This window comes from Prunus avium, chromosome 2 (assembly GCF_965620075.1).
Source record: "Prunus avium chromosome 2, drPruAviu1.hap1.1, whole genome shotgun sequence".
Taxonomy (NCBI): domain Eukaryota; kingdom Viridiplantae; phylum Streptophyta; class Magnoliopsida; order Rosales; family Rosaceae; genus Prunus; species Prunus avium.
This window is the reverse complement of record NC_142285.1, coordinates 24616130-24631416: the sequence shown is the minus strand read 5'-3', so window position 1 is coordinate 24631416 and position 15287 is coordinate 24616130. Positions and strand designations below refer to the sequence as shown.

The 15287-nt window shown below is 38.0% G+C and overlaps 1 protein-coding gene across 1 annotated transcript; it reads right to left on the bottom strand.

Moving 5' to 3' along the window:
- Positions 1-12366: 12366 nt before the first annotated feature.
- LOC110764986 (histone H4-like) lies at positions 12367-12828 on the bottom strand. The gene has a single exon (XM_021968045.2). It carries the CDS (start codon positions 12826-12828, stop codon positions 12517-12519), a length of 312 nt encoding a protein of 103 aa, XP_021823737.1. The 3' UTR covers positions 12367-12516.
- Between the last annotated feature and the right edge of the window lie 2459 nt (positions 12829-15287).

The window sequence follows — 15287 nt, the reverse complement described above, 5'->3', positions numbered from 1 at the left end:
AAAAACAAAAACAAAACAAAACAAAAATAAAAACAAAAATAAAAACAATAAAAATAAAAAAACATCATCATCATCATCTTCTTCTTCATCTTCTTCATCTCCATCATCATCATGGCTTGCCTCTATTTTCTCGCACTTGTAGAATCTGTAGCAGCTCCACATGGTCCTCATTTTTTCTCTGCAGTGCTTCCATGTGCTGATTGGCACAGTAGAGCCGCTTCTGCAAGTCCGCCACCATAGCTTTCAAGGAAGCTATTTCCTCGCTCATCGTGGCACACTCCCTTGTCCTCGCCAGTAATCACATGCCCAAATTGGTAGCGGAGACCGCGTGGAGCACAGTTAAATTGTGGGACTCCTCTACCGCTTCCTTATCAGACCTCTGTGCCACATGCAGATGATCTGTCGTAGTGAGCTTGCTGCTAATCATGCCTCCTAGCAGCATTGCTCTGTTCGACAGTGCCTCGGAAAAGTTCGGTATTGCCTCAGTAAAGTTTGAGGCCGTACCGTGATGATATGAAGAGTTTGGAAAGACAGTGTTTGGAGGAGCCCTTGTCTGGGCATTCGGTGATGCAAGTGAGAGCTCAAGGTTGAGATCATCAAGGTGAGTGCATGAGGATGCCATTTGTTTTGCTTCTGAATTTTTTGATGTTTTTCCTTGAGTTTGCAGGAAGAAATGCTGGGTATCATCCGCCTGCAGAGGTGTGGTTTAAATAGACATATGCTGATGAGAGAGAGCCAACACCATTTTGGATTTCCCGGGCATGCTCGACCTAATCGCTTCAAGGGGGAGCACATTAACTTTCACTTTACTTTTCTTTTCTCCGTGTTTTCTAGTGTTTTATGTTTTTGCCCGTTACTTTCATTTTCTAGTGTTTTGTGATTTTGCCTTTCCCTTTCGGCTATCATCTTTGTCTTATTTTAGTTAGGGAAATGTGTTTTCTTTTCCGTTTGTCGTCTTTGTTTTATTTTAGTTGGGAAGTGTGTTTTCTTTTTCTTTTTCTTTTTCTTTCTGCAACCTTACTCTTTTATTTCGGAAACAAAATAACGAAAATACAAAAACAACAAAATAAAATAAAAACAACAATAATGTAGTAGGAAATCATTTCTTCTCGGGCTTGGTGTCTCGACCATTGGAGCTTTTAGTTTGGCCCTCTGGCTGTCCTCTTCCGGGGCTTCACGCACAGCTTCTTGGGGCTCATCACTTGAGCTCCCAAAGATCGCAATCTTAGCTTGAGCGTAACTACTCTCGCGATCTGCTTGTTTGCGTTTACCCGGTCGGTCTAGGTCCTCCAGCTGTTTTCGCATGTCGCGAGAGTACAACTCTACCATTTTTGATAGGTTTTTATTCTCATCCGGCAATACTTCTAGCTGGTGTCGATTCACCTCCACTATCCTTGACCTCTCCCTTTTCAAGCTTTTTATAGCAGTCTGACACTCCTCAACCATACTTTGCTCCGCCGCCAACTGACCTTTCAGCACCTCTACCTCATGGGACTTCGCAAGTAGGCGATGACCCAAACTTGCGACTGTTGCCGTACTCTGCACGCTCAGTGCTAGGGCATCGCTCACGACCCGGTTGTCATCCCTTGTCCCCAGAACACGTATATCTTTAGGAGTCACTAAATTTCTAGCCACTCCAATGGCAACATCGTTGTCCAGGAGTATTGAGTCAGTTACTGTCACTGGCCCCCGTGCGGAAGCAAAGTAGGGCATCCATACTGGTGCCGCTGCTTGGCCTCGTGTCTGAGTCGGTGGAGCTAGGTTGAGATCCAACGAAAATGGGTAGTTAGAGGCCATTTGATTTCTCACTCTCTTTTCTTCTTTCTTTCTTTTCTCTTTTGTGTGTTTCTGAGTTTGCGTTTTTTTTCACCCTTTCTTATAGACTTAGTCTTTGACAAACCCTAGCCATTACAGCATCTGAGCATTTTCTGAATCTCCAGCATTCCTTGAGTCCCACAACCTTCTCGCCTTCCAACCATACCCAACTCATTTATCACGATGTGTCTTTTCTGAACGAACGCGTTCAGTAAAGTCTTCGCGCCTTTCCATGAGCCCGTAATTTTTGCTTGTGGAGTCTGCGGCGCCTCTATGCGTCGACACGTGTCTCGCCCTGTCTGTTGGTCCCTTACACTGAACCGAGACATCATGACCCATGTTAAAATCCCGCTCTTTGTGTTGCTAATCACGGTTCGATAGTTTGTTTTTACAAAACTAAATAATAATAAAAAGCCGGAAATGAAAACAAATTGTGGGTCGGGTTTCACTTTAGTTTGGGTTTCAAAGTGGGTTAAATTCACCGTGGTTTGTGTTTCGAAATTGTGGGCTTTGGGCTTCAAAAAATTTTGGGTTTCAGAATTGTGTTATTAGGGTTTACTGTTTTTTTTTTTTGTTTGTTTGTTTGTGTTGTAATTTTTATTTTATAATTATTTTGTTTTTGTTTTCTTTTGTGATTTTGTGATTTTTTTTTTATTTGCTTTAATACCTTTCATTTGTTGTTATGACATTGTTTGTGGCTAATTTTTAAACATTGAGGACAATGCTCATTTCTAGGTTTGGGGGTATTGGAGTTTAGCAAGTAAACTTGGTTTTTCTTAAAATTAAAAAAAAAAAAAAAAAATTTCTTTCTTGTTTTGAATCTTGTTTTGTTTAGTCACTTTCCGAACACATTTGATGAGATTGTGATAAATGTTGCATGACTTAAATAAAAAATTGAATTTTTTTTATTTTTTATTTTTTTCCTTGTAAATTTTTATTGTAAAAAAAAATTTAAAATTTGGCATCGTTCTAGCATGATATGTTCGAAACCTTTGCACTTGCCATTTCTTTCATAATTTTCCAAATTAAAGGATTTGCATGATCTAAAGAATTGTATGAAGCATAAATTAGACTTATATAACCAACCATATAAAGTGAGCTTTTGAGCCTTGTACTTCATTTCATGAGTGTTATACATATACTCTTAATTTCTTGCAATCAAAGTTGTTGTTTGATCTCATTATTCATTGATTTGGTTGAACACTTACAAGTCATTCATTCTTATGCAATTTGATTTCATGACATTTAAGAAATGATATTAAGGCCCTCTTTGGATCGTTTGTGCCTTTCAAGCTAACCTTATGCATGCTTAAGCATGATTTTCCATTGTTAACCATTTTGAGCCTACATGTAAACTTTTTCTTTCATTTACCAATTATATTTCCTTGCCTTAGCCTGAAAAACAAATATTTACCTTTCTAAGGAACTCATGAGCTTTAATTGAGATGTGTTTTTCATACTAAGTTTGGGAAGAGGTGTTACATTTCGAAGAAAAAAAAATCACACAATTGGTGAAAGAAAAGAGAAAAGTTGTGATTAAGTGATGGTTGATTGAAAATTCATTTTTGGGCCTTCAAAAAAAATTGGTGGTTGTTCAATTAAAGGAAAGGAGTGAATCAGTGTAAATGAAGGTATAAGGAGTTTTGATCATGTAAAAGAAAAAAATCTAATCGTGATGATTCGAAGTCTTGTAAACAATTATTTTATGCTCTTACATTGCGAGTTCCTTGGACTTTGTATTATCCATATCCTTCATTTCTTACTCACCTTACACCCTTGGCCCCATTACAACCTATGTTAAAGACCTAAATTGATCTTAAATGTCATGTGGTTGAATTGCATTCATTTTTCTACTTTTAAGTGTTTGGCATCCTTCTTGAGATCATATTAATGCAAGTTCTTCATCTTTCTATTTCGAGTTAAGTCTTTATGGTTTAACTCTAATCTCATGTTTATAACTGAGTGTTGCATTATAGCCCTCTTCCGAGTGATTCATTTGTGAGTGGACAACTTTGGTGAGATTTGAAGTTGAATTTGTGCTTTGTATAATTTTTGAAATTGTGTGAAAACTAAGATTGGGGAATTTGTTGTGTTTGGCTATCACACTACCACACTTTGAGCATATTATGTTTTGAACTTTGCCGCTTTGTGAATAATGTCCAAAATTGAACTTTTATTGTTAAAACGTTTAAGTCATGTGCATGAGTCATTTCTCTTCAGAAAATGTTCGGAAAGATTGTTTTGAGTTCTTTTTATTTTTGTAATTGTTTTGTTTTTGTTTTGTTAATGTAATTATTTTTTTGTTTTTTTCAGGACTAACAGTCTTTTAAGTTTTCTAATTACGTTGTTTTACAGAGTCAGTAAAACGTTTGTGGGTATCGTAACTGTTAAACCCTCAGGAGACACAACTCCTCCTACTAGGGATGCCTAGAGGTTTAAAGGCTTGTTGCATATGCTCAATGCAATCGAGTTACCTACGAAAGTGGTCTAATTAACTTCTTATTTTGTTTTTATCTTTGTTTTCCTTTTGTTTTGCTCGAGGACTAGCAAAATCTAGGTTTGGGGGTATTTGATCGGTGCATATTTACATATTATTTTGTACCCTTCTAATTTATGATTTGGTTATGTTTTTGAGTTAAACTTGTACTTTTAATAAGTTTTGTGTTTATTTCAGTGTGATAAGCTTGAAAATCACTAATTGCATTTTGGAGACAAGTTAGCTCAAAACGGTGTCTGCAGATCAGTCAACTTCACGGATTGGACTGTACTTTCTCAAGAAGAACCAGATGATGAGCCATACATCATTGGAAAGATACGGAAGTCTAGTTTCTGTATAATTTTACGGTTCATGATTCCGAGTCTTCTAGAGAAAGTTATACATGTTTTGGCAACTTAAGGTCAAATTCGGCAGCATCTGCGTTACTGGGCTAAAAATCACATTTGAAGGGCTTTCCGATTTTTCCTTGAGCTGGGCTGCATATGCTTGGAAAGATAAGACAAAGAGCTTCAAGATCCATATTTTTCCAGATTTTTCAGATTGAAGCCACAGGCCCAAAACGAGCCCACAAGCTGGCTGCAATGCATTGTCATGCATGACATATGCATGATGAAGTGTTGTTGATTGTAGGAAAGTTTCGTGAAGCATATTCAATACCTATTTTTGAGTGGAATTTTGCAGCAGCCAAATGAATTAATTGAAGTTGAAGTGGATGATGCAACACTAGCTTAATGACAAGAAGAATTGTTTTCAAATGCAATAGTGTGTTAGGTGAATTAAGTGTTGTAAGTTGGTGAAGTGAGTGTGTTTAGAAAATTCAATTGTATAATTCAGATTTTCACTTCCCCTAGGCCTATAAATAGGGAAGTTCTCTAAGCTTGTAAACACACCCCAAGGAGGGGAGCTCTCAAACACTTCTCTAGAGCTCCCTTCCCTTCTCTCCCTCAAATTCTCTTAGTTTCTCTTTCTAGTTTTCAATTGTTATAATGAGATCTTTGTGCTGAAATTCTCCTTAAGCTGCATCCTCAACTCGAAACAGCTAGCGTCGCGTAAGAAAAAGTGCGCAAAGACTTGCGCGACGATATTTCGCGATTTGTGCGACGAATGTTTGAGCGACGAAAATGACTTTGGCGTCGAGCAAAAAATCGATGTCGACAGCACCTTGCGCACCCGGGAAATAACTCTTGCACGACGATAATGTGGTTTGCGCAACAGACGACATACGACGGAACAAATTTTGTTCGTCGCGCAAAGGGGGAAATCTTGTGCGACGAAAGAATATATTCGTTGCGCAAAAGCGTCGTCCTATACAAAGATTAGTTCGGCCATGGCAGAGGCAAACTGCAAAAAAATTTGCAGCTTGCCTCTGCCTGTTTCTCCGTCTGTCTCGAGCGGTATCGGCCCACCAAACTCGTCATTTTCATTTCGTTTATGAGTTGAGCTACTTCTGCCTCTAGTACGGTCATTGGGTATGTATTTTTTGTCGTTAGTGTAAAAATTTTACTATAAATGCATACTAACGCCATTAATTTCCTTGTATATAGGAATATTATATGTGATTAGCGATTGGTGGAGAACGATTTAGAAGGTATTTTTGTTGTTTTATAATATAAAATTTATTACATTATGTTTATATTGATTTATGAAATTATATTTATAATATGTTGTTAAATTATGCCTGTACGTTAATGTACGAAGTTAATTGAAATTAACTTCGTACATTTTTTTTTTGTAAAGCTTAGTTCCCGTTCGAGGTTTGTTGGACCGCGCATGGATGGGTAAACCACAACTACGGTCCAATTAATTCTTGAATTGTCCCATATTTTGGACAGTTTGAAAATCCATAGTCATGTCACGTAGTTTACAGCTACATGATTAGGTTTTGATTGTGGAGATTTCGGTGTCATCTCGGTACGTTCTTCGGGTGGTACGTTGGTATTTTATATCTACGGTACACCTCAAGAATTGTACCGAGATGCTGCCGAAATTTATCCACGTCGAAATCTAATCTTATGTAGCTGTAAATTACGTGACATGACTATGCATTTCCGAATGGGATAGGGCCCTTACCAGAGGCATAAGGAAAGATTTTGTACAAATACAACATGATTGTTGTATTGTGATTGTGGTTCCACGAATGATGAGCAGGAGGTAGATACAGAACCCGAATAGGTGCGCAGACGAATACTTGGATGGAATCGAGGATTTTATTGACTTTGCACGGACACACAACCTGGGTGCAACTAGAATCCGGTGTCCTTGCAGGAGGTGTAACAACATGTTGTGGGAGACAATTGAACATGTTCGATTTCATTTAGTAAGGAATGGAATAATTGAGACATACAGCACTTGGAACCATCACGGGGAACAATTAGACATCGCTTCGTCTTCAAGGACCACAAGAGTGGACAATGTTGAACCCATTGTGGATCCTAATGAACAAGTCAGGGATATTATAAATGATGTTTTTCCATTTGCATCGACCAGCAGCAATCAGGAATGAGAAGATGACGTGCCTACACCAATAGACAGTGCAGAGTTCGAACAGTATGAAAACCTGTTAAGAAATGCCAACCAAGAGTTATACCCAGGGTGCGAGAGCTTTTCCGTTCTAACGGCGATTGTAGAGCTAATGCACGGAAAAATAAAGTATCGTATGTTGAACCTGTGTTTCGATTACTTTTTGGGGGTTTTCAAGAAAATGCTTCCAACGGACAATTGTTTGCCGAAAGATCACAGACAGGCGTAGAAGATGTTGAGTGGTCTTGAATTGGGTTATGAAAAGATCCACGCTTGCAAAAATAATTGCATGTTATTCTACAAAGAGTATGAAACGTTAGATACATGCCCTATATGTAATGAGTCGATGTTCAAACAGACCTCTCATAATAGAATGAGTAAGATTCCACAAAAAGTCATGCGTTATCTGCCACTGAAACCAAGGTTGCAGCGATTGTATATGTCGACGCATACTGCCACAGACATGAGATGGCATAAGGAAAAACGGGTAGACGACGATGTGATGCGGCATCCTGCAAATGGGGAGGCATGGAAAGAGTTCGATCGAACGTTCCCCGAGTTTGCTGCTGATCCCCGAAATGTGAGGTTGGGACTTGCCACTGACAGATTCAATCCGTACGGGGTTCTAAACCAACACCATAGCACTTGGCCGATTTTCGTATTCCCATATAATTTGTCGCCTTGGAAATGCATGAGAAAAGAGTACATGATGATGACTGTTTTGATAATTGAGGATCCTGGCAGGTCAATTGATGTGTACTTAAGGCCATTGGTTCATGAGCTCAAAGATTTATGGACAAACGAGGTGCGCACGTACGATAAATCCCTGTATGTGGACTATGAATGATTTTCCCGCATATGCAATGGTTTCGGGGTGGAGCACAAAGGGTTATATAGCATGCCCTATATGCAAGGAAGATGTAACTTCTGGTTGGCACGCTGGAAAAGTGTGTTACCTTGGGCATCGAAGATGATTGCCATGGGACCACAAGTGGCGGGAGAAGGATATAGAGTTCGACGGGAACAAAGAGCATCGCGCAAGACCTAGAGAATGGTCCGGTGATCAGATCTTGGAATAGGTTAATCGTTTGGATTTTGCTTCGTTCGGGAAAACAGTTAGTCGGACCAGACCTGCTACACATATGAACTGGACGTACAAGTCTTTTTTGTTTGAGCTCCCATATTGGTCGAAACTAAAATTGAGGCACAATCTCAACGTTATGCATGTTGAGAAAAATGTGTTTAACACATTGATGGGAACGATTCTAGATATCAAGGGCAAGACAAAGGACAAGATAAAAGCTCGTCTTGATTTGGAAAGAATGGGCATACGAAAGGGTTTATGGATGAAAAGGGGCAATGATAAAGCTATAAGGGATCTTGCATTTTTTTTCCATGAAACCGAATGACAACAAAGAGTTTCTACAGTTCGTATCGTCTGTAAAGTTTCCTGACGGGTATGCCTCTAATATCGCACGTTGCGTGAATGTTGACGGGGTTAAATTTACTGGACTAAAGAGTCACGACTGCCATGTGTTTATGCAACGCCTACTTCCTGTGGGGATTCGACACCTATTGCCGGAAGATGTAGTCAAGCCAATCATATTGTTGTCCAGTTGCGCCATGACATTGTCCAAGTCTTATGCAAGTTTGAGATGATATTCCCTCCGGCTTTCTTCACGAGTATGATTCACGTGATGGTTCACTTGCCATAAGAGGCATTGCCTGCTGGTCCAGTCAACTATCGATGGATGTATCCAATAGAAAGGTATATAATCATCATCATTTGTGTATGCATCATTATCTCATGCTTCCTACTTGCTAATTTGCATCTTTTCGTTTTATTTTGGCAGGCTACTCGGAGAGCTGAGAAAAGCGTACGCAACAGAGCAAAGCCCGAAGGATCAATTGTAGAGGCTTGGGTTCAATATGAGGCGCTTACTTTCTGTGGAATGTATTTAAAGGATGTGGACACGGCTTTCAATCGACCTCAGTGCAATAATGACGAAGGTCTGAGAAATGAGCAACTTTCTGTTTTTGCCCAAAGCGCATGACCCTTTGGAGATCCTGTACGAGGAGAGTCGTTTTCCAGAAATGACATGGAGGTAGCTCATTGGTTCGTATTGAACAATTGTGATGAGATATTGGCATACTTAGATGAGCATGAAGAGATGATGAAGCGAGAACATCCATCACATTTGTATTCCAAGAAACACCGTGAATTGTTTCCACAATGGTTTTTGGAATATGTAAGTTATAAGTGTTTTGTAGAGATATATATATATATATATATATATATTGTAGTATTACATTTTTCCAAACTAACATATGAATGTTTTTTTTTTATAATATTAGGTGAATAAGTTGAAATCAGAGAATTCCCCCACTTACAGTGAAGAGTTATATAACTTGGCATTCGGCCCACTCCGAGCAGAATTGTTCTCAGGTTGCCATGTTAACGGCGTCAAGTTTTTAGGGACTGCACGAGATGACAAGTTGTGTACGCAAAACAGCGGTGTCCATGTTCCAGGTGGAGGCGAAAGTACGGACATTGATTTCTATGGCAAACTCACAACTGTCGTGCAATTGCTTTACAAAGACCGATACCAAGTGATCATGTTTAAGTGTCGATGGTTTGATACGAACCCAAATAGGCAGGGAAGTATTAAAATCGATCATGGGTTACTATCTGTGAACATGAGCAGAACTTGGTATGATGACGACCCTTATATTTTGGCAAACATGGCAAAACAAGTTGTGTATCTAAATGACCCTAAAGCGGGGAACGATTGGAAAGTTGTTCAGCATATGGATCAGAAGAACGTGTATGCTATACTAGAACTAGACCCATCTGACAACGACGTCGACGTCGTTGACCAACGTTTAGACTCTTCCATGGAAAATGATGCACATACACTTCTAGATACAAATGTTGTTCAAGAACCGTTTCAGCTTGACGGAGTGTCTTCAAGAGAAATACCGATTCAGTCAATTACAATTGACCTCGGTGATCTTCCGCGATACGATCCAACCATGGGCCCGAACAACGACGATGATGTACTTATGGAGGAGGAGGAGGAAGAGGATTGGGAGACGGATAGTGATGATACAATTGATAACGAAGGTTATTATAGTTCATCTGATGAATAATGTAATTTATTTGTAATTTAATAGGGTTAGTGTAGAGAAATGAAATGTACTTGTTATATCAAAACCTTATATATGTGGAGAAATGAAATGTACATGTTTCTCTTTCTGTGAGTGACTTCCTCTAATTAACGTCACATATATGCATGTAGTTTACTATAAAAAGACGAATGAATAAAGGTATGAAAAAATACAAATATAGTATGAAAAAAATATAAATATAGTATGAAAAAATACAAATATATGCTTTATCATATAAATATATGATATCCAAACCATATAAATATATGCTTTATCACGTCCCCTAAAACAAGTTGTGATCATCTTTTTCTTGTACACTAAATACAAATATAGTATGAAAAAATATTTACACTAAATATAAATATAGTTTGAAAAAATAGAAACAACGCCTTGCGCGACGAATATATCGTTAGGCGTCGCCATAGGACCGTTTGCGTGACGTTAGACTTCGTCTCGCAAGGTTAATTTTCCAAAAAAATATACAAGTGTCCGGAAATAGTTTAGAAGTGCCCCTTGCGTGACGAAATAATGAAGGCGTCGTCAAATGAACCTTTGCGCGACGATAGCCTTCGTCTCGCAAGGTTAGATTTTCCCAAAAAATATACAAGTGTCCGGAAATAGTTTAGAAGTGCCCCTTGCGCGATGAAATATTGAAGGCCTCGACACATGAACCTTTGAGCGACGAATAGTATTTGTCGTGCAACCTATATACAGACGAAACATTTCCCTTCGTCGCTTAAACCAATTTAATTTTTTTTAAAATATTTCTATACATAACACTAAAGAATTTAAACGGAGTATTCACTAGTATAAATAGTTTGAAATGAAGATCAAATTCTGTCATTGGATTCATATAGGGTGAAGGAGTGTATCCGTAAAAAATCATCGAAATCGGAGTAAAATTGACCGTTAAATCGTGATTTTTCCTTTATAACCGTCGAAAACTTTTGTCCCGTTACTTGATCTCTATACGTTTTTTTTTTTCCCATTTTTGGTGTATACGATCTCTAAGTATAAACAAATAAGTTTGACGGTTGGATCGTTGAAACTAGTTTCGTAGAATGTGTATGCCATCAAAACAATTTATTCAATATTTTATACAACCTATTGCGCGACGAGTAACTGACGTCGCACAAAATAACTTTTTGCGACGAATCGATGGTTGTTTCTTCGCGCAATGTGATGATGGGGTTCAGGGTTTTCGTGGTTAGGGTTTAGGGTTTAGGGTTTAGGGTATAGTTTTAACGCGACGCAATAGTTTGGCAGCGTCGCGCAAGGTCATGAAATTTTGGCGGTTCAATTGCCGCTACTGAAACGTCTTTGTGCGACGGTCCTTTCTCTATTTCGTAGCGCGAAGTTAATATTTTTAGATTGCGTGACAGTTAATGTTTTCCGTCGCACAAGTTCACGAAAATTTTAAGCCAAAATGCGTCGTTTCTTCTTTTTACTGCTTTGCGCGACGAAATAGTATTATTCGTCGCGCAAAAGTATGATAATAACTCGACAGTTTCAGAGTCTTCTGGTTCATTCGCGCCACCGCTCTCTCTTCTCTCTCTCTCTCTCTCTCTCTCTCTCTCTCTCTCTCTCTCTCTCTCTCTCTCTCCTCCGGCCACCACCTCAACTCTCCACGTTAAAGAACGACCGGGCGGCCACCGCCAACGAACCCAGCCCTTTCCGAGCCGGCGCCGTGACGATTGGCTTCGAAAAACCGGTCGGAATTTATCCGATTTTGAGCGAAATTCTCCGGCTTCCACTACTACAAAAAAGGCAAAAGACGACAGGAATTCACCGTCGTGTATTCAATTTTCAAACTGTCGTGAAATCGACCGACTTCTATTTGGGTGTCAAACTACGACGGCTTTTCACCGTCGTTGTTTATCTGTAACGACGACGGTTTTTAAAGAAAATCGTCGTTGTTTAGAGGTAAAGATCGTTAATTATAGGAGAAAAGACGACTGTTTTTAATAAAACCGTCGTGTATTGTTTGTAAAGAGGACGATTTTTTTATAAAAAGGTCATCTTTACTTAACAATAGACAACCATTTTTAAAAAAATCGTCATCTTTACATATAATAGACAACCATTTTAAAAAAAAACCATCATCTTTACATATAATAAACGACGGTTTTTATAAAAAGCGTCATCTTTACATATAATAGACGACGGTTTGTATAAAAATCGTCATCTTTACATATAATAGACGACGGTTTTTTTTATAAAAAGCGTCATCTTTACATATAATAGACGACGGTTTTTATAAAAAGCGTCATCTTTACATATAATAGACGACGGTTTGTATAAAAATGGGTTTGGTTCAAAAATAAATAAACCACTTCAGAAACTAGAAAAATCAACAAAAAATGTACATCAAAAGTCTATATATTCATTGATTGAAGCAGAAGAAACTTAAAAATCATGCAATTACAGATTCAAAAACCATCAAACACTTTGTTCGCTCATAACAAGTTTTACAAAAGCCCCAAATCAAAGGAGGGATTTGATTACATATGCTAGATTTAACCTCCGAAACCATAGAGGGTTCTTCCCTGCCTCTTGAGAGCATAGACCACATCCATGGCAGTCACCGTCTTCCTCCTGGCGTGCTCAGTGTAAGTCACAGCATCGCGAATCACATTCTCCAGGAAGATCTTGAGAACCCCTCTGGTTTCTTCGTAGATGAGGCCGCTGATGCGCTTCACTCCGCCTCTACGAGCAAGTCTTCGAATGGCGGGCTTGGTGATGCCTTGGATGTTATCCCTCAGCACCTTCCTATGCCTCTTTGCCCCACCCTTTCCCAACCCCTTTCCTCCCTTTCCCCAACCTGACATTTTCTCGGAAATTTTTTTCTGACCTCCCAAACAGTTTGATTTTTCACCTAATCAAGTGAATGGGGTGATTTGACTAATTAGGGGAAAGGGGCTTTTATAGTGGGGAGTGATCTTTGAATTTTTGCTTTGCCGGTTCTGTTTGGGTTTTTTCTGCGCGGATTTTTGTGAATTTCAATTGAGACGTTGGATTGAAACTTATCGACGGCTGGGCGGGTCGATCTGCGTGAGTGGCATTGTCTTAACTGAATGGTTGATTATGGGTCATCTGACGGCTGAGACGAGATACTAAAAGAGAACCTGGATCACACGCAAATGTGGTTTTGCGGTTGACGCCATTCAATCTTAAATTTAGACGACCCTTTTTTAAACAAACCATCATCTTTACATATAATAGACGACACTAGTGGATACCACAAAATCTTATGTTATATTTAACGAAAGTATAAATAAACTCTTAATTGTTAGTGAATATATTGTTTTGATGGCATACGCATTTTAAGAAACTAGTTTCAACGATCTAACCGTCAAACTTGTTTGTTTATACTTCGAGATCATATACGCCAAAAATCGGAAAAAATAAACATTCAGAGATCAAGTAACGGGACAAAAAATTCCGACGGTTATAAATGAAAAATCATGATTTAACGGTTATTTTAATGTAGAACAAATGGCAGATTTTATCGCAGCTGAGTTAGAAAAAGGACGTAGCGGGAATTTGCATATTTGTCGTCCGAGCTCCGATTAGGACGCAAAATACCATTTCGGAAAGGGAACGACGCCACGAGTCAAACACACGCTTTGTCGTGACATATGATGGATTTTGGCATCCTAAGGTCGTTTGGCCTTCCAAAACCGCATTCAAAGTTTCGTAGTTAATTTTCGGAATCAATTCTGTTTTTCAGTTTTAATGTAATAACTTCCCTAGCAGCTCAAGGGTTGAGAGATGTGTATTTAGACAGATTTGGTGAACGTTTTCATCATCTCAGATTTTAATCAAAAATTATCCCAAGAGTATTCCTCTTAATTTCTGGTGGAATCCAGATTTCTTGTTACTCAAGGTTTTCGATTGAAACCTTTGGTGCTTGTGCTGCGTCATTTTAACTCCAATTTTGATGATTTTTTTACCGCTACACTCCTTGACCCTATATGAATACAATGACTGAATTTGATCTTCAATTTAAAATATTTACACTAGTGGATACCACAAAATCTTATGTTATATTTAACGAAAGTATAAATAAACTCTTAATTATTAGTGAATATATTGTTTTGATGGAATACGCATTTTAAGAAACTAGTTTCAACGATCCAACCGTCAAACTTGTTTGTTTATACTTCGAGATCATATACGCCAAAAATCGAAAAAAATAAACACTCAGAGATCAAGTAACGGGACAAAAAATTTCGACAGTTACAAATGAAAAATCATGATTGAACGGTTATTTTAACTTCGATTTTTGATGATTTTTTACCGCTACACTCCTTGACCCTATATGAATACAATGACTGAATTTGATCTTCAATTTAAAATATTTACACTAGTGGATACCACAAAATCTTATGTTATATTTAACGAAAGTATAAATAAACTCTTAATTGTTAGTGAATATATTGTTTTGATGGCATAGGCATTCTAAGAAACTAATTTCAATGATCCAACTGTCAAAATTGTTTGTTTATACTTCGAGATCATATACGCCAAAAATCGGAAAAAATAAACATCCAGAGATCAAGTAACGGGACAAAACATTTCGACGGTTATAAATGAAAAATCTAGATTTAACGGTTATTTTAGCAAACCATCATCTTTACATATAATAGACGACCCTTTATTATAAAAAGCGTCATCTTTACATATAATAGACGACCTTTTTTTAAAAAAAACCGTCATCTTTACTTCATAATAGACGACCCTTTTCATGTAAAAAGGGTCATCTTTACTTCATAATAGACGACCCTTTTTATAAAAACACCGTCGTCTTTAGGTCATAATAGACGACCCTTTTTATAAAAAAGCGTCGCCTTTACATATAATAGACGACCCTTTTTTATAAAAATCGTCATCTTTACTTCATAATAGACGACCCTTTTCATATAAAAAGGGTCATCTTTACTTCATAATAGACGACCCTTTTCATATAAAAAGGGTCGTCTTTACTTAATAATAGACGACCCTTTTCATATAAAAAGGGTCGTCTTTACTTCATAATAGACAACCCTTTTCATAAAGACGACCCTTTTTATAAAAAAGCGTCGTCTTTACATATAATAGACGACCCTTTTTATATGAAAAGGGTCGTCTTTACTTCATAATAGACGACCCTTTTCTTGAAAAAACTGTCATCTTTACTTATAATAGACGGCAGTTCTTTAAAAAAAACCGTCATCTTTATATATAATAGACGACAGTTCTTTCAAAACAACCATGTCTTTACCAAAAAAAGGACACTTGATTTTTA

Bases quoted from the DNA above. Each gene is read 5' to 3' on its own strand.
- LOC110764986 (XM_021968045.2), bottom strand. From the start codon at position 12,828: ATGTCAGGTTGGGGAAAGGGAGGAAAGGGGTTGGGAAAGGGTGGGGCA.